This window comes from Nuphar pumila, chromosome 3 (genome assembly GCF_984573655.1).
Source record: "Nuphar pumila chromosome 3, dmNupPumi1.hap1.1, whole genome shotgun sequence".
NCBI lineage: Eukaryota > Viridiplantae > Streptophyta > Magnoliopsida > Nymphaeales > Nymphaeaceae > Nuphar > Nuphar pumila.
In genome coordinates this window covers 651,734-670,943 of record NC_143251.1, presented here as the reverse complement: position 1 = coordinate 670,943, position 19,210 = coordinate 651,734, and the positions used below count along the sequence as shown (strand labels likewise).

General features: G+C 40.4%; 1 protein-coding gene across 1 annotated transcript; it reads left to right on the top strand.

Annotated features, from left to right (window-relative positions):
- Nucleotides 1-16,006: 16,006 nt before the first annotated feature.
- LOC149841561 (SCARECROW-LIKE protein 7-like) lies at nucleotides 16,007-18,999 on the top strand. Its single transcript, XM_090001079.1, has 2 exons — nucleotides 16,007-17,757; nucleotides 17,866-18,999. The coding sequence occupies exons 1-2, from the start codon at nucleotides 16,639-16,641 to the stop codon at nucleotides 18,745-18,747; spliced, it is 2,001 nt and encodes a 666-aa protein (XP_089857205.1). The 5' UTR covers nucleotides 16,007-16,638; the 3' UTR covers nucleotides 18,748-18,999.
- The last annotated feature ends 211 nt before the right edge of the window (nucleotides 19,000-19,210 follow it).

Sequence of the window (19,210 nt, the reverse complement as noted above, 5' to 3'; positions counted from 1 at the left end):
CTTTCTGAAAAACCCTGATTTCAAGGCCATACTCTTGCTTTCAGGGGCATTTTCGTTATTCTGACCCCAATTTCGAATTTTCAAACCTCATTTTCGGAATTTACATTCATTTTATCATATATTTCTTATGTTTATATCAGGAACGTATGAATCAGGGTTTATATTTGGATAATATCTGATAATTTTCCAATATTTTTGGATAAATCTAGATAAACCTGCATTTTTTTGCTAACTTGTTTTCAAATTTTATAAGAACATTCAAGAAGAAGATTTTTATTTATTTTTCTTTATTCAATTCAATGTAATATCAAATTGTAATATTTGAAATAAGATTTACATTTTCTACTTAGAATAGGACTGCATTGTATATAGTTTAATTCTGTAAATTTTAATATCTGATGTATCATTCATGCACATTTTTCCAAATCCACTATGGTTGACACGAATGACACATGCACAAGCTTTTAGGGAGTTGAAAAACTCGGTAAAATTCGTATTTATGTCCATAGTCAGAATACGAAAAAAACCCATATTTGTGACCTTCGTATTAGCCACATTCAACCTACACTCTTAGGCTAACTTAAAAAATGCACTGCATTTCTTAAAAAATACAAAAGGATTTTCTCAATTCCTTATACAATGTCTTTCAAATCTATATTTATTCATTTCATTCAATTTGCAAATTCCAATTCTATTTCACAGAAATCGATTTTCTCTAAATTTTCTAAGCCTTTCTCAGAAAATGATTTTCTTAAAACTTTGAGTTTTCAAATGATATTTCAAATATTTCCCAAGTTCAAATCATGATTTTTCAACGTTTTAACTTTCTCAAACTTCAAAATCTTCAATTTTCCAGGAATCGATTTTCTCAAAATCCTTGAATTACTTATGAAATCGATTTTTCTCAGAATTCTCAAATCCATTTTCTCAGAAAAGTAGTCCAAATCTCAAAATCAATTTTCTCAAAGATCTAAGTTTTCCTAAGAATCAATTTTCTCTTCAAGAGTTATTTTCCAATGCAATTTCTGATTTCCAATGAAATTCATGATTTTCCCAGGGATTCCGTTTCCAAGTATTTTAATATTTCAAGCAAACATCATATTTCTCAAACTTGCATCTTTTCAAATATCCTTAGCACATGCCTGATTGTCTGTGCATTTTAAGAAAATAGAACATGATTTAGATATTTGAGTCAAGTTAAAACACACATTTGATCCTTGGTTCAATTACCCCTGGTGAAGGCATCAGGAACGGTTGAACCTCGTGCTGACAAGCGGATCCCATTCCATAGAATTTTTCCATAAATTTTTAAAACGGAGGCGAGTAATTTTTAAAACCATTTTCAAAACTTTGGTCGAGTTTGACTCGTAGAGAGAGAGAGAAATTTTTTTGCGATGATAACAAGTTTGGCGACCGTGATGGGACCTGTCTTCGTCTGATCAACTGTGTGCTTTGACTTAACTCAATTATCAAAATCGTGTTCTATGGAATGCCAACTTTTACTTTCTGATATCATGTGAACCTAGGAGCCTATACTTGAACCCAGCTGACATGGATTGCATGTAGACTAGGCATGGTTTGGTAAGACCACATTGAGGAGAATTATCCATGCTCACATAGACTTAGGTTTGAGATACAACACTCTACAATCTAGGATTTGTATGAAAACAATGTTTGCTTCTTCAAGATTTTCAAAATTCTATCTCTTTAGGATTTAGAGCCTCTGTTTGCCTATATGTGATCATTTTTCAAAAACATCCCACCTATGTCTACTCGATCTTCATGTTGCTGGGCTTTCTTCCAGAACCATAGTTCGGGATAAAGCCTCACAACTGGGTCACTTATTTGGGCTAACGCCTCCCTGTCACGTATCAAGGGTCATAGTCCAACGTATATCGGTAGGCGCCCAAGGATGTTAGAAAAACACAAGCCTAGAACTGGAGATGATTTTTTATGCCACGTACTTTGGGTTTCGACTTGAATATATCGGCATAGCATGATTGGATACAACTGATCTGAGCCTAGAGTCAGGATTAGGGTCCTACAACTCTTTCAAAATCGATGCATTTAGAGTCAACTTCTTAGAGAATGCTGTATGTGTATAATTATTTGTGCAGGATGTGATTGTAAGTATTTTTCTTTTATTTTCCTATATTTTTCCAATTACTGAATAATTTTTCAAAATACCTCATTTTCTAATTTATGAAGCATTTCTTGCTATTTTCTCTAAACCCTGGATGATTTCCCCAAATTATCCACTTTTTCTTCAAAACTCCAGGTGATATTTCATCCTTTCGTTCCTTTGAATCTCAGATTTCTAGCTTCATTTTTATCCTGCTTGCAATTTTCCAAAAATTCCTGTATTTTCCCAAGTCTCATTCTAATTTTCCTTGTTTTCCAGTTCGATGGCATCCAGTCAGCTCGATTTTGTCTTTCCTGATAGCCACATCTCCTATGAGGTTCGATACAGTCTTCCCAAGCATCGAACTCTCAGCACTGGATCCTTCATTCCCCAGTGGTACTATTCATGGCACAAGAATTTCTCCCATATGTTTTTGGACCATTTGAGTGATTATGGATTGAAACTGACATCCACAGTGGGAAAGTTGACAAACAACGATAATCTGATCCATGCACTAGCAGAGCGGTGGAACCTGCATACTTGTACTTTCTGATTCCCATGGGGCGAGATGGACGAGTTTTCAGAGATCATGGGATTGCCCGAGCCAGCCGGTTAGCCTGGAGATCCATTGAAGCAACAATTTTTGATCAATATTAAGGGTCTGGATCCCAAAGATGCTTTAGCTCGTATGACAAGGCGTAAGTCTTGGCTATTGATTTAGGAAAACGGAAAAGAATATGTGAATCTGATCAAGATCTACCGACAATATGTGGCATCCGCAGAAGTCAGCTCGGTATCCAGAACACCTCGAGAGAGAATTCAGCATGCGATGGTTTTGTGCACTGTAGGACTCGCTTTCTTCCCAGATGGACAAAATTATGTGTATGTCAGAATAGTTCAGCTCCTACAAAGGTGGGGAAGTCGACAGACCAGCTGCCTCTCGATAGCCATGGCCGCACATGCTTTTATGTACCAAGGTTTGACCCGCTTCACACTCGAAGAGTCAATTCTAGTCGAAGGGTGCATTTATGCCTTATAGTCCTGGTTTCTTCGACACGTGCTGACCAGAGCCAGTTCATTCATATATAATTGTGAAAAGCTTCTTTCAGTTGCACAATACAGATTCTTGATCGACAATCTCCAAGAGGAAGAGGTCGTGTGGGACTACTTTGATCATCAAGAATCACCTCTCAGATATACTTATGTGTATGGCAAGCAATTCAAACTACTTGGCCCATTCTTCTGCACTTACTACCATCCAAAGCGCTGTGTCAGGCAGTATTCTGAGAGGCAGAAGCGCGTAGAAGCTCATCTACTTTCGGGGATCATGCTAGAGTTCGATCTTGCATCAGCACAGTGGTCTGGAGCATACCATTCTGCCAAATATGGCTAGGATTCCTTTGTTACTCTGACTCTTTTTCCGGGTCCTCGAGTGTCTAATGATTATCAGGAGTGGTAGAAAAATTTTTCTCCTAGGTAACAAGGCATATTTTCAGTTGTTAGTTCTTTTTGCAAAGAATAACAGCGCAATTATCGTAACTCCAGCGATGACTCAATCCCTAGTAATGGGATATCTTTTTCAATTGTCTACCAAATTTTCAGCAAGTATTTTCTTCCTGTTTGAAACTATTCTCAGGACCTAACCCTCAGTTTTGCTCTGCAGAAAGCGTTCATGATACTTAATGGTTCAGACGAGGTCAGGAAAAAAAAACTGCACCAGCCGAAGGCATCGTATATTCAACCACTTCAGAAGAAGAGATGGACTCTCCCCGATCAGTCAGGAGTCAGGGTCAACAGGACGAGGATGACATCAATCCTTAGATGTATGCCCTATTCAAAAGAATGATGAAGAAAATGATGAGTGAGCAAACATGGGACAGTTCAGAGGAAACCAAGGAAAATGCTAAAGGTCGCACAGTCAGAAAGCAAGTGAAGATATCCAAGAAGTGTATCCAGCATAAGGATATGTCTAATGAATCAGAGTCCATGGATGATACTGATGAAGAGTATAAGACTCATCGGGTAGTCTGCAAGTCAACTCAAGGATAGAGGTCAATCCACAAATTCAAGGAACAATCTGTGAATAATTATGATTAACCACAACTCAAGAATGTGGTTATGGTGAAAGATCTGCAGGCCTACGACAAGGGCAATAAAGTCTTCACAAGTGAAGACTTCTATGACGGTCTGGATGAGGATGACAATCTTGACAATCTCCCCAGGAAGTTCATCAAATCCGATGGGTCTGGCGACCCCAAGGTATATCTCGCCATGTTCTTTGCTGAATGTGCCAAATTCAAGCGAGACAATCGAGCTATTTTTCTTTGTTTCCCTTATAGTCTGGAGGAAACCACAACTAAGTGGTATTCAAAGCATGTTAATCCCATCGAACTGAAAGAGTTCGACAAGGTGGTGAATCTTTTCATCGAGAGATTTATGTTTAATGCTAAGGCACTTTCGACTCTCAGTCATCTCTGCGACCTTAAGCAGAAAGAAAATGAGAAGGCTAGAGATTTTATTCACCGATGGAAGTCGGCCTGCAATACGATGAGAGATCCCATATCAGAGAGGCACACTTTGTCTTTGATCCTGAGCAAATTTTCGCAGTCTCTGAGAGGTCTCATTTCTACTGCACCGTCAAGAACATTCATCGAGTAAACAAAGCGAGCCGAATGGCTCGAGTTGAGCATGGAAAAGTTTGCATTTACTAAGAATAACAACCAGAATGAGCAGAAGAAGAAGGCTCATTTCACCCACTTCGTCAGAAATAGCAATTGGAATCATCGCAAGGGAAAAAACCAAGACTTCTGCTATGGTGAAGGGGTTCAAATCCTCACAAGAATGATAAGAAAGGCAAGTCGGTTCCTCAATACAGTAAGCCACTTCAGCTAGAGCAGAGACCGAAATCCCATGAGAAAGTGAAGCATGAAGGATGGAGTTATGACAAAAACTTCATTCTGTTGGACCAATCACTCGAGACTATGCTCGAGTACGTGTTGACCAAGAAGATGGTCAAATTATTGAGATTAGTTGATCTCACTATGCCCATAGGGAAGTTCAAAGATCAATTCTGCAAATTTCATAAAGCAGTAGGGCACAACACTGAGAACTGCTTTGTTCTCAAGAATATTGTTCAGGATCTTATTAACAAAAATCTTCTGGTAGAGAGTGTTGAAGATGAAAATATGGAAATTCTAAAAAAACCATTTTCCCATCATTCTATGGTAGTTATCTCTGAACAACCCTTTCAGCCACAGGAGTATATCAGGCCATGCTCTAATAGAGATATGCAAGTTCAACATCAGGTCCTCGTACTACAACAGGCTTAGTCCAATGCTCAGAGGATGGACCTCATCTCAGCCTTCGACAAGATGAAGATATCTGCCAAGCCTGCTAAGGCATCCCTTGAGGTTGCCAGAGGAATTCCAGGATTTCCAAAATGCTTCATCAAATCTAATCCGGAAGAAGGTGAGACATCTTCACCAAAACCAATAACTGCCCTATCTAATGTCTCGATTCTGGACTTAGCGCAGGCTTCATCCAAACATCAGCAGGTATTGGATGACTTACTGCGGAAGATCAAAGTGAAGTCGAGTACTACTCCTGAAGATATGGCTCAGATTGTCAACCAGGCTATGACAAATGCGTCAATCACTTTTTCAGATAAGGATCTCCCGAAGCCTCATGCTTTTCACAACAATGCTCTGTACATTGTCATCCGAACCAGAGGAATGACTGTCCCCAATGTGCTAGTTGATGGAGGTAGCAGCCTCAATATATGTCCTAAAATAACAGCTAAAGCTTTGGGCATCAAAGAAAAAGAGTACATCCTGGACCCGATTATCATCTACGGGTTCGATAATCATGGGCAGACCGCAAAAGGAAAAATCTTCCTAGAAATCTTCATCAATTATTCAGTTGAAAAGAAAGAAGAAAAGGAGGGAAGGAAGAAAGAGAGAAGAAAAGAGGAGGGGGGCTTGGTCGTCCAAGGGGGAGAGGGAAGGAAGGAAGAAAGAAAAAGAAGAAAGAAAGAAAGGAAGAAGAAAAGAAGGAAAAGGAGAAAGAAGAAAGAAGAAAGAAGAAAGAAGAAAGAAAGAGAAGGAAAGAAGAGGAAGAGAGAAAAGGAAATAAGGAGAGAGGGTGCTGGTCGACCCCCTTGTGGGTCCCACAGGGTGAAAAAGATAAAATAAAAATAAAAATAAAAAACGATTACAAGGAAAAATATTTTTTTTTTTTAAAATGAAAAGGTAGATGTGAATGAATGAGCCATCTCAGAGTGGGCTCACTTCTCAAATTTGAAATTCATTTTGAGGATCATAGGGGTAGAATAGTCTTTTTAGAAAATTTTTGGAAGAAATGAGCTATTTTTGGCAGTTTTTAAAACAAGCTCAGAATTTGAAGTTTCATACCCTATTGCAAAGCAAATCTAGTTTAGAATTTGAAAATTTGAGTTTAAAAGAAATCCAGATTGTTTTTCTCGAGAAAATATTTCTAAATTTAGAATCTTGGGGGGTAAAAATGTTAATTTTGGAAACCCAGGGTTTGAAATTGATTTCTGAAAACTTTTAAAACTCAATCTGGATTGAAATTTATAAAACTGGAGTTCTGAACTTTGAAAATGAAATGAAATGTGATAAAATGTGATGAAATGCTGAGAAATGATAAGAAATGACACAAAATGCTATGCGAAATACAGACCCTGAATGAAAAATTTTGGATATTGGACTTTAATTGACACTTGTACCAGTTCAAAAAGTGTTAAAATTGATAAAATTTGCAAAATGGTTCAAGAAATGGTTTTCAGCCTCTACCGGACCAGAGTGACACTGAAAATTGGGATGTGAGCTGGATTGAACTGAAATGAACTGGATTGAGCTGAGTTCTAGGGTTTCAGAACTCAAATGAATTGACAAAACACTGACTCAACTGAACTCCTCTACTAAATTATCAAGAAAAACTATCATTTTTAGAGAAATGGTCACTGGAGTGAAGTGAATTACAGACCAGAGCTGGGTTTGAGCTGGAACAAAGCTCAGTAATACTAAGATGAACTAAAACTAAAGCTCGAATACTAGCTCAACTGATTGGACTCAGCTCAATTCAGCTAAATGAGCTGAAATGGGCTCCTAGACACTTGAAAGTGGGTTTGAATTGAAACTAGAGCACATGAACTCCTGGTGAGCTCAAACTAGACTCAGAAGAATATGACTGACTGTGAATGACTGACTCAGAGACAATTGGTTTAAATTTGAGTGAGAAATGAGCTCATTTATGAAGAAATGATCCCATTTTGGCCGGAATGGTCAAAAATGAAAATGGTTTGTTGATCATGAGCTCAGATGAGCTAGAAATGACTGACATTCTTAACTATTCTGAACTGACCAATGAGCTTGGTTGGTTGCGATTGACTGGGGATTTGGGATGATCTAGGGGTAAAATGATAATTTTCCTAATGAAAGCGAGCAAAATGGTAGTTTTCTGACACAAACTTGGGGTTGAACTCCTATACTAACTTACTAGGGTTGGCACTGCACGAGGGGTGTGTTTTAAAATGAATGAGGAAAATTTGGGGTGTTTACATCCTACCAAACTATGCCTAAGTCTACATGAGATCCATGTCAACTGGTTTTGATTCTAGGCTCCTAGGTTTACATGATATAAAACTGACATTTGTAAAACACAATTTTGACAAGTTGAATAGAGCAAGGCATAAGATTGATCAGACGATGATAGGTCCCATCTTGGTCGCCAAACCTGTTATCATTGCAAAATTTTACTTTTGCAAGTCAAACTGACATTTGAAAAAGATCTTGAAAATAACTCACCTCCATTTTAAAATGCAGGATAATTTTGAAGAATGGGACTCGCCTGTCAGTATGAGGTTCAACCGTTCTTGGCACCATAACCAAGGGTAATTGAACCAAGGATCAATCTAGTGCTCTGCTTTGCTCAACTTGTCTAAATCGATGTTCTATTCCTAAATGCACAAAGAATCAAGCATGTGCTATGACTTAGAGAAATTTTTGATTGAAAAACATGATGTATGCTTAAAATACTATGAAATATTTGGAAATATTTAGAAATTGGAGTCGGGTTCAGAGTCCCGATTCAACTAGGACTCTGTGAAAGAGTCCTAATTTGACTGAAACTCTAAGATTTAGACTTCCTTTGAAAGATTTTAAAAGTTTTTTTTTTGTGAAAAGAGGTAAAAATAAAGGTAAAGAATAGAGTCCTACTCCGGCTAAAACTCTAAAAAAGAGTTCTAATCCAACCGAGACTCTAAAATTTTGGCTTATTTTGAAAGATTTTGAAAGGTTGTCTTGAAAACGGGTAAAAATAAGCACAAGAAGCAGAGTCCTAATCTGACTGAAGCTTTGGAATAGAGTCCTACTCCGACTGGGACTCTGAGATTTTTATCTTTTTGAAAGCCAGATGAGAAAGTTTTTGAAAATAAGTGAAAACATGAATAAAGGATGAAATCAGGATAAAGTCCTGATTCGATTAGGACTCTAGGAAAGAATCCTAATTTGACTGAGAATCTAAGATTTTGGCTAAAATGAAAAGAATGGGCAAGGGATATGACTACATCTAGTTTAAAATCAAAATGGAGTTTTAAAAAGGTTTTAAAAGATGAAAAGACAGAGTCCTGATCCAACTAGGACTCTGAAATTTTGAGAAATTTGATAATTGAAGGAATCCAAAAGTGACACCACCTAGCTGGGTCTCGTCTGAGGATTGAAATCAGTTAAAAATTGAATTTAAAACAAATTCAGATTGTTTTTCTGAGGAAAATAAGATTCTGGGGTTAGAAAATAAAAAATATCGATGCAAAACCCAGGTTTGCGAAATTGATCTTGAAAATAAGGTTTTAAAACTCGAATCTGGATTGAAAGATTTTGAAAAATAGGAGTGCTGGATCTCAAAAATGAGATGCAATGCCTTGAAATGATATGGGATGGTATGAAATGACATGCCAAATGCATGCAGTGATATGTAATGACACATGAAATATAAACCCTGGATAAGGGATTTGGAATCCCGAACCCCTGGCAGACATAAAGGATTGGAGATTCTCATCTGATGATGAGAACTGATAATTGAGATTGAGCCAAAACGAGAATTGAATCTTGATTGTAGGATGAAATATTGAAATTTATGGTAAAATTTGGGCTATGAACAACCCTAACTCAAATGTCGACCAACTGGTTCCCCGAAGGTTGCAGAGAGTGTGTCCTAGTGGCAAGATGAAAGGGTTTGCGAATGAAGGAAGAAAATTTAGGGTGTTTACACTTACACTCTTAGGCATTTTCAGAAATCATGGCACATTTTTCAAAGCTTTTCTAAGTATTTTCTCCTTCTAGAATCAAATAAACTATATTCAATACATGTTCGTGGCCATAGTTAGGGATATGTGGCAAATATATTTCATCTTAATTCTATAAGGCACAAAAATTCTTTTATCAATGATTTCCATAAATTCTTCAAAAAATATTTTCCCAAATTGCATTCATACATCATCTAGGTTTAGACTGCATCATGAAAAGATTTCATAAGGACACACGCCTATCCCTGTTGAGTTATTTCACAAATTCATCTCAGAAAAATCGATTTTCTCCAAGTTATCCTGAATTTTCCTCAAAATTGATTTTCTCAAAACCCTTGGTTTTTCAAGAAATTTTCCAAAGCTTTTTTAAGTTCAGTTCATGATTTTCCAAGTATGGTTTTCTTCAAAAATATTTTCCAAGCTTCAATATTTCCCAAGTTCAGAGTTCAAATTCAGAAAAATCAACTTTCTTAGAGTTATTTGAATTTTCTTCAAAATTGATTTCCTTAAAACATCAAGATTTCTTCAGAAATTGATTTTGTTTTTCTTCAAAAGTATTTTTGAATGTAGTTCACGATTTTCAAGGTGTTCTCTTTTACAAAAAAATCAAAATATTCAAAGCATACATCATATTTTCAATCTGCATTTTCTAAAGTTCATAGCACATGCCTGATTCTTTGTGCATTTAGGAATAGAACCATGATTTGGACAGTTGAGTAAAGCAAAGCACATGATTGATCCTTGGTTTGATTACCTCTGGTTATGACGCCAGGAATGATTGAACCTCGTACAAACATGTTAGTCCCTTTCCCATAATTTTTTCGAAACGGAGGCGAGTTATTTTCAAAACTTTTTTAAAGGTCAGTTTGACTTGCAAAAGTAAAATTTTGCAATGATAACACCCCTGTAGTTGTTATTCCTGTGCAAATTATTTTTTTGTCCATCTTGACGACCATGATTCTATTGCTCATCACCTTGTTGATTCTCATTGCCAATATTATCCCCATAATCATTTCTTCTATTATCCCTTTAGTTGTTGTTGTTGTTACTATCATTTCTGAATGATCTGCTTTGAAATATCGTATTGCATCTATCAAACTCAGCCAATCGTTGGCTAGCAGCAAGCGTCAAAGCGCGATCTGAGAGGTCTTGCCCACCACTGTAGTCCATACATGAAGTAGTACTTACGGTCTTGGTCGATCATATTCTCGATGTACAACATCAACAAGGTGAAAGCCTTAACATAGTCATGAATTGACATGATTTGTTTTAATGACATCAATTTATTAGAGGCAATTCTCTCCTCATTCTTTGGTAAGAAGTGGTTGCACAATTCTCATTTCAAATGATCTCACGAATCAATCACAACAAGACCACACCCAATATCACCTAGGCGACGTCTCCACTATATCATCATGCCATTCACAAAGAACATTGTTGCGATGCACAATCTATCTGCATTCTTCTTGACTCCTCCAATATCGAGGTATTGTTCCATTAGGTAAATAAAGTTTTTGAGATCCTTCGAATTGCGAGTACCCTTGTACTTCGCCGGTTAAGGCGACTTGATATGCGACATATCCCCATTTTCCACACTTTCTCTAGTTGAGACAATTATCAACCGTCACTCCAGCTAGTCATTCTTCTTGCGAACCTCAGTCATTTCTTCTGCCATAGTGTTGAACCTTTCAAGTAGTTCTTTAAATTTGAAGGTACGATTATCCATAGAGGCTTCCTCATCTTCCACATCAAACTTGATCTCGTGATCAAGCGTCAAAAAAGCTTTGTTTGTATCGTGAACTAACTGCTCCATGTTGGTCACAATATCTGTCAGGTTGGTAACATCGTGCACCAGAGTTGCTAGATGGTTATTTGTCATGATCTCTTTCTTCAAGAGAAACCTGACTCTCTTGAGCAATTTTCTTTTACTTTTGAGTGCAAGTACTCTTAAAAAGCAATGTGGCCATCTTCAATGTCATGATTAATGATTGTTGTTGGATCACTTAACATCAGTTGTCGAGTCCCTTTTCTCAACTTTGAAAAAACTCTGATACTACTTTGACACAGACTGAAATAAAGTTTCCCATGACATGCCCCAATGCTTCCCAACAATGAATGTTGGCCTCTCGAGCACGTCGTTGCGGATCCCCTTTATTTTTTGGAAAACAAAAGCAAGAGGTTTTTCACTTTAGAAAATCATTTTAAACGTGGGTCCAAAAAACTAGATTTGAATTTGAGAAGATGTGGGGTACATTTTTCAAGGTAAAGAGTCTTTCCTCCTTTGATGATGAAGGATTAACCTAACCAGGAACTCTCGATCATTATATCTGGAGCGGTGGCATTGCGGTAATTCTTACCTTTTGTGAATCCTATAAAAAAGTGAGTTTGGTAGTGGAAACCGTTGAAGCTCGAAAAGAACACAAAGCAAACAAAATACGATATGTTAGACAATCCAAAACATAATAAAATGCATTAAGTAACTGAAATAAATATTAAGACAAGAATCAAATATCACCTGTCCTAGGTTGTCATTTCTACGGTTGATGAGCACAGGAGAGCGTAGACAACACTTCGACTAGGTGTGGGATCTAAAAGACAGATGAGATAGGGATCTGGGTCCTAGGCTAGGTGGGTTGACTAAGCTAGGTTAGGTTCTATTGAAATTCTGAAAGAGTAACAATTCTAGGGGATTTAAAGACCATATATTGAAATAGGGATGAGTGGCTCCCTATTTATAGGTTTTTGACGTGGATCCGGATATGTTTCCTGCATATCCAGGATTCATTTGGATGGATGGTTGGTAGGGAGATAGAATTTGAATGGAGGGACGAGATTGAATCCGAGTTTTACTGCCTCAGATGAGGAATCTCATAAAGGAAGGATGAGGGGGCGAGGATGGCTTTTCATTCTGGTTTAGGCAAGCTGAAAAGGCAAATCCTGCTTAAAAGGCACGTTGAAAAAAAGTGGCAGAGCATCAACGACAACTATAGTTAATGATAACCAATGTTAACGACAACTCAGTGCTGACAACAACTTAGGTTGCCATTAGCGATAGGTGCTAACAACAATGCCAGACTGGGCAGACAATGGTGACAAATGGATGGGTGTTGATGACAACTCATGTTGTCATCAGGGAGGCAAATGACGTCTACTTCTAGAAAGGGAAGTCTCCTCTGATGACAACTTAAGGTTGTTGGTGACAACTGAGAAGTGTTGATGATAATTCTTGAGCTCTGACGAAAATGCTTGAAGGGTTGAATACAACTCAGGTTGTTATTAGAGAGTGAATGGATTTTTGACCATAACGTTTTATTACAATGTCAGATTAAAGTGATTTATGATGCATTGCAAAGCTAAGAATGTCCTCTACAACTTTTAAGTTGGTGAAAAATCTAAAAAAGGTCATTTTAGAGGGTCAAAATCAGATTGAAGACGACAAGATATGGAATTTTATGGAAAAAATATCTTGGTCAAAAATTGGGTGTCTACAGATGCCCCTCCTTGTTATTGAGTGTATGAAGCTCGATCTGCAACAAAGAAAGTATACACATCGATGCTTGAAGAGAGCAAAAGATTAGCCCTGAAAAAGTATTTTTGAAAAGAGACCTTTGACAAAGGACATATAGAATGCTTGATGGTTGACATGAGCTAACGACGCATGCGCAACTTAACATGAGGGACTCTTTGTTGCGCTTGTCTGTATAGGCAAAGTTGTTGGACTGCAGACTAAGCTTGGTATCTTATTTCACACGAGGGCTCTCCCTTGAACTCGGTGTTGTGAGAGAGAGGTTTTTTTGAACGAGGTGAGACGAAGACAAAACAAGTATCTTGTCGCTCGAAATCACACGAAGATGACTGACATTTTTTAAAAAAGACAGACTTCTTCTTGAAAAGACAAAAATAAAGACAAGTTTTTTTGGGAAAAAGTATTGAAAAGACAAAGACATTTTTTATATTTTTGACTTTTCAGATGAGGTAAAATGAAGTCGTATGGAATGGAGCCTTTTCAAGAATACGTCTCTAAGACAGGATTGGGTTCAAGATGGTTTATGTACTCGTCAATTGGGTTATGGATTACTCCATCAATTTGTAGGACAACCTATGGACCTAATGTCCGTCGATGTACAGAGTGATCCTAAGATAGGACTGGGTAGGCTTTTCTTAATGAGGCATGAGACGATTGGGTTCCTAAGAACTATATCAGTTGTAAAAAAACTTGTAACATACAGAAAAAATGCATATGACATGACATGATGCATGATGAAATGCTTTGACTTGATGTATTTTGATCAAGGTAATTTGGAAGAAAGTTTTCAGTGCAATTTTTTTTACTCATAAAAGATTAATTTTGTAAGAAAATGATACAGAAGACACTTGGCATTAGTTTACTTGAAGTTGATATTGTCATCTTTGACAAAAAAATGACTATGTTGACAAAATGCATTTTCAGACGTTCATCACTTCTTGGCTTAATGATACATTGTATCTAGAGCATTAGTTCATCTTTGACAAAATGCATTTTTTGACCAGGAACTCTCGATCATTGTATCTAGAGCGGTGGTGTTAAGGTGATTCTTACCTTTTGCAAATCTTATAAAAAGGTGAGTTTGGTGGTGGGAACCACCGAAACTTGAAAAGAACACGGGGCAAACAAAATACAATACATTTGACAATCCAAAACATATTCAAATGCATTAAGTAACTGAAATAAACATTAAGACAAGAATCAAATCTCACATTGGGCTTAGGTAGCCCATTCTATGGTTAATGAGCATGGAAGAACACATATAACACTTTTGTTAGGCGCAGGCTCCAAAAGATGGATAAGATAGGGATCTGGATCCTAGGCTAAGCCAAGTGGGTTAGGTGGGTCGACTAAGCTAGGTTAGGTTCTGTTAGAAGTCCGAGAGAGTAAAAATAGTAAGGGATTTGAAAATCCGATGCTCAAATAGGAAGGGATGGTTCCCTATTTATAGGTTTTTGACATAGATCTGAATACATTTCTTGCATATTCAAAATTTATTTGGATGCATGGTTGGTAGGGGATAAAATTTGAATGTAAAAATGAGATCGAATCTAGGTTTTACTACCTCTGATGGGGAATATTGCAAAATTTAAGCAAGCTGAGAAGGCAAATCTCGCTCAAGAGGTGTGATGAAAAAGGGCAGAAGTACGTTAATGACAATTAGATTTAATGACAACCAACATTAACAACAACTCAGCGCTGACGACAACTTGACACCAGGTTGGGCGGACAATTGTGACAATTGAATGGGTAATGACGATAACTCATGTTATCGTCAGGGGAGCGAATGATGTCACCTTATAGAAAGGAGAGACTCTTTTGACGAAAAATTAAGGTCGGTAGTACAATTGAGAAATGTTGACGACAATTCTTGAACTCTAACCACAATGCTTGAAGGATCGACGATAATTCAGATTATCGATAGAAAGAGTGGATGACATTTTGTTCATAACTTGTCATTTTAATGTCAAATTGAAGTGATTTTTGATGCGTTGAAAAGCTAAGAATGTCCTCTACGACTTTTATGTTGGTAAAAAATCTGAAAAAAAATCATTTTGAGTGGACAAAATCAGATTTAAGATGGTAAGATATGAATTTTTATAGAAAAACATGTCGATCAAGAATTGGGTGTCTATAGCCGTGAATGCAAGTATGCAGTCACTTGATGGGTGCGTGAGAACAATAACACAATCGAAGGTAGAGATCAAGAGAACAAAAATATAAGATAAAAAAGCAAAAACCTCTTTATTGCAAAATTAAGCATATATAAATAGTTTTGTATCACTTTGCAAGAAAAAATCCAGGACAAAGACCATTACAACACTTAAAAGGGCGATAAGATAAAAACAAGGGTGAAAAACTTGACAAACTTGACGGTCCTAAATACTGATCATAATCGAGTTTGAACTTTCCAAAGTATATTGGAGGCAAGAGGTAAAGAACACATAAATTAGCAAAGCTGGGTGAAGGTTCTTACTCCCTCTCCTTCACACCTGCTTTAGGTCCCTCAAATCACTTTGCCGCTTGACTTTTTTTTGACCAAGTCAGGCGGAGCCCCACGCCATGGGGGCTTGTGGAAGCCAGCTGGCCCTGCAGCTCCATTAGATTTAGGAGAAGGGAAAAACAAGAACGAAAAAAAAAAAAAGAGAGAGGAAAAGACGTTGATTATTTGCCAGCTAAGCCGCCCGATCGGATGGAACGGGCGGCGCTGCTTTTACCCCATCTTCAAAGACGTCAGATGTGGACGATCACAACGAGGCAGTGCCAGTCGGCGAGTGCGGTGCTGTGCTGGAGGTGGCTATCAACAAGGAGGAACCTCTTTGCCTGCGTGGCTACAGGTTATGTCACAACAACAAATAGCAACTGTGGGGACCACATCACGGTGCACATCGTGCATGCGCTTGTCATTCATCAAGAGCTGCCTGTCCTAGAGAGAGGGAGCGCAACGCTGTGGTTTTAACTTTTAAGGGGAAGAGATTGGTGGAGAGAGAGAGAGAGAGAGAAAGAGGAAGGGAGAAACTGGGTAAGACAGGGTGGAGGGGGCCACGATAGTTGCACAAGCGGGTGCGGGAGCAGGCTAGGCTGTCCCATCTTCGGATAGAGTTGCGGTTTGCTGCGATGATCGGTCGCCTCCATTTTGCTTTTACTTTCGTTCTTCAACGTTATCAAGTTGTTTTTCTTAATTAATATAATCTCTTTTCCAGGGTCCTTTGCATTTTTTTTTAAATTAATCTTTTTCTTGCGTGTGTTCACACCACCGAATACCCAAATCCCACTTCTTTCTATCTCTACAGTGCGTAGTTCACTTCCTCTCAGAGAAGTTACCGCGGTAAAATAAAGAGAGAGAGAGAGAGAGAGAGAGAGAGGTGAATTTAAGTTATTAGGTTCCGTCTTGGTCATCAACATCAGCACCCCCTCCGCTCTTCCGCTGATCTTGTTGGTATCGGTGGCCTTCCTTTATTTCCTTTTAGTAAAACCCCTTTTAAACACCCGTCCCTTCTCCTCCTCCTCTATTTCTTCGTTTATAGATGGCGGTAGAACTGATCAAAGGGTGCTGTGTGGAGTGGATTCCATTGTTGGTCACGTAGGTAGAGCCGTTGGAGAGGGTTTTATCCGATCTATTCATTCTTGGGCTGTTCCGGTTATTGTAGGCTTCGATTTGGGGGAATGGAGCTAATGTGTGCGGACAGTGGAAATCTAATGGCTATCGCACAGCAGGTGATACAGCAACAGCAACAGAAGCAGCAGCATCTTCAGCAACAGAAGCAGCAGCTTCAACACATTGCCACGAGCAGTGGCTTTGCCCTAAACCCATGGGCCCATAGTGCGTACAACGGCGAGGGCTTTACGGTAGCGAGTGGCGGTTTCTCGGCGGGCATGTATTCGGCAGCCACAGATGCCGAGGAACCTGTGTTGTTGTACCCGTCCATAGAAGCAGAAGCAGAAGCAGAGAGGACCCCTACCAGCGTTTGGATGGAGACGACAACGACGACGACGACGGCGACGGCGGCGGCCTTGGAGGGCCTGGCTAAGAAGGACAAAGGAGGGTTCAGAGTGCCGGATCCGCAGGTGGCTCTGAGTAGCTCCGGGTTCAACGATGGTTACGAATGGATGGAAGGGTTGATCAACGACTTCAACGGGGTCGAAGGTGGTGGTGGCGCGAGCTTGAGGTCTTGCTTCGAGAGCGCCACTGCCGCTGCCACCAGCAATCCGTGTGAATCAACGGAGAGTTCCGACCTCCCCTGTACCGTCGGAGACTCATGGCAGATGGTCACCAATCTCGACCATATCCTGGCCGAAGCCCCCTCTCAAAACCCTAGCCCTGGCTCCGCCGGCAGTGGCGGCAGTTCTTGGACTGCAGCCGCTCCCCTCTGCTCTGCCGCGGCCCCTGTTCCTCTTTCCATCAGACCGTGGGGAACCCCCACATCTGCGTCACCATGTACGACAGTGTCGCCATCCCCCCGTGCAGCAGCAACAGCGGCGGTGGCCCGACGGCCTACGCCGCCGCCACCACCACAACTTGCATCCTCCGATGTCCGGAGACCGCTGGAGGAGAAGCTTCCTGGTTCCCCGACACCCGGGAAGGAGCACAGCTCGCCACTCCTCCTGTCGCTTGCGGAGGTCGCCCGTATAGTCGACACAGAGCCCAACCGTGCCATCGAAGCGCTCTCTCGACTGCGTGAGGCTTCGTCAGAAACCGGCGACCCTACAAGCCGCGTCGCCTTCCATTTCATCGAAGCCCTCTTCTCCCGCCTCACGCCTTCGAAGCCAACCACCGGGACCATGGTGCGTCCTTCGTCCTCTTCTTCTTCCTCTTCTTCTCCTCCTGCTGCTGCTTCTTTTTCTTCTTCTTCTTCTTCTTCTTCTACCAAGGACCTGACCTTCTCCTATAAGGCCTTCAACGACGCCGGACCCTACACCAAGTTCGCTCACCTCACGGCCAACCAGGCCATCCTCGACGCCACCGAATCAGCGTCCCGGATACACATTGTGGACTTCGGGATAGACCAGGGCATCCAGTGGGCTGCGCTCCTCCAGGCCCTAGCCACCCGTTCATCGGGGAAGCCGTCGAGCGTTCGGATATCCGGCATCCCCGCGGCGACCTTAGGTCCGAACCCGCTCCCTTCGCTCATTGCCACCGGGCAACGCCTCAAGGCTTTCGCGCAGCTCCTCGACCTCCACCTCGAGTTCTGCCCTGTTACGGCCCCGCTGGAGGAGCTGGACGATTCGTGCTTCGGGGTCGAACCGGACGAGTTCCTCACTGTCAACTTCATGCTGCAGCTCTACCGGCTGCTCGGGGAGACGTCGTCGGCCGTCGAGAAGGCGTTGGAGGTGGCCAAGTCGCTGAGCCCCCGAGTGGTCACCCTCGGCGAGTACGAGGCGTGCCTGAACCGGGTTGATTTCTTCCAGCGGTTCAACAACGCGCTCCGCTACTACTCGGCGGCCTTCGAGTCGCTGGAGCCGAGCATGGCAAGGGACTCGTCGGACCGGCTCAATGTGGAGAGGTCGATATTCGGGCAAAGGATAGCGGCGGTGGTGGGCGCCGAAGGGGCGGAGCGTCGGGAGAGGATGGAGGGGAAGGAGAGGTGGAGGGCGTGGATGGAGTGCGCAGGGTTCGAGCCGTTGAAGCTAAGTCACTATGCGGTGAGTCAGGCGAAGATACTACTCTGGGATTACAGTTACAGCACCAGCTACTCGCTTGTTGAATCCCCACCAGGATTCTTTTCTCTCGCATGGGATGATACGCCTCTCCTCACTGTCTCAGCGTGGCGTTAGAGAGAGAGAGAGAGAGAGAGAGAGAGAGAGGCCTGACGCTGCCCCATTTTGTCATCGCTATGTGAGAGCTGCCTTATGAACCCACCTGGTTTGAGAGACCTGAATCTGCCCCATTTTCTCATGGTACGCTGTCTCTCCCTCTTTACATTTCTTTTGGGGGGTAATCTGTTTTTTTTTTCTTTTTTTTTGAGGAAAGGGGGTAATCTTTTTTATCACTTTTGTGTTTTTTGATAATATAATATTTTTTCACTTGACTAAGAGATTGTTACAATTTGTACATATTTCATATGACAGTTCCGTCTTCCTTTGTTGCTCTGTTTTGGTGTATCAGCTCTGTTTTTTCTCCTTCGATGTGCCGAGTTTCTTTCTTTATTTTATTTGTAATTTAAAAAACTGTTTTGCGGTTTCTGGCGTCTGTTCTTTGTCGACAGATTATATCTCCGCGATAGATGAAAATTTACTT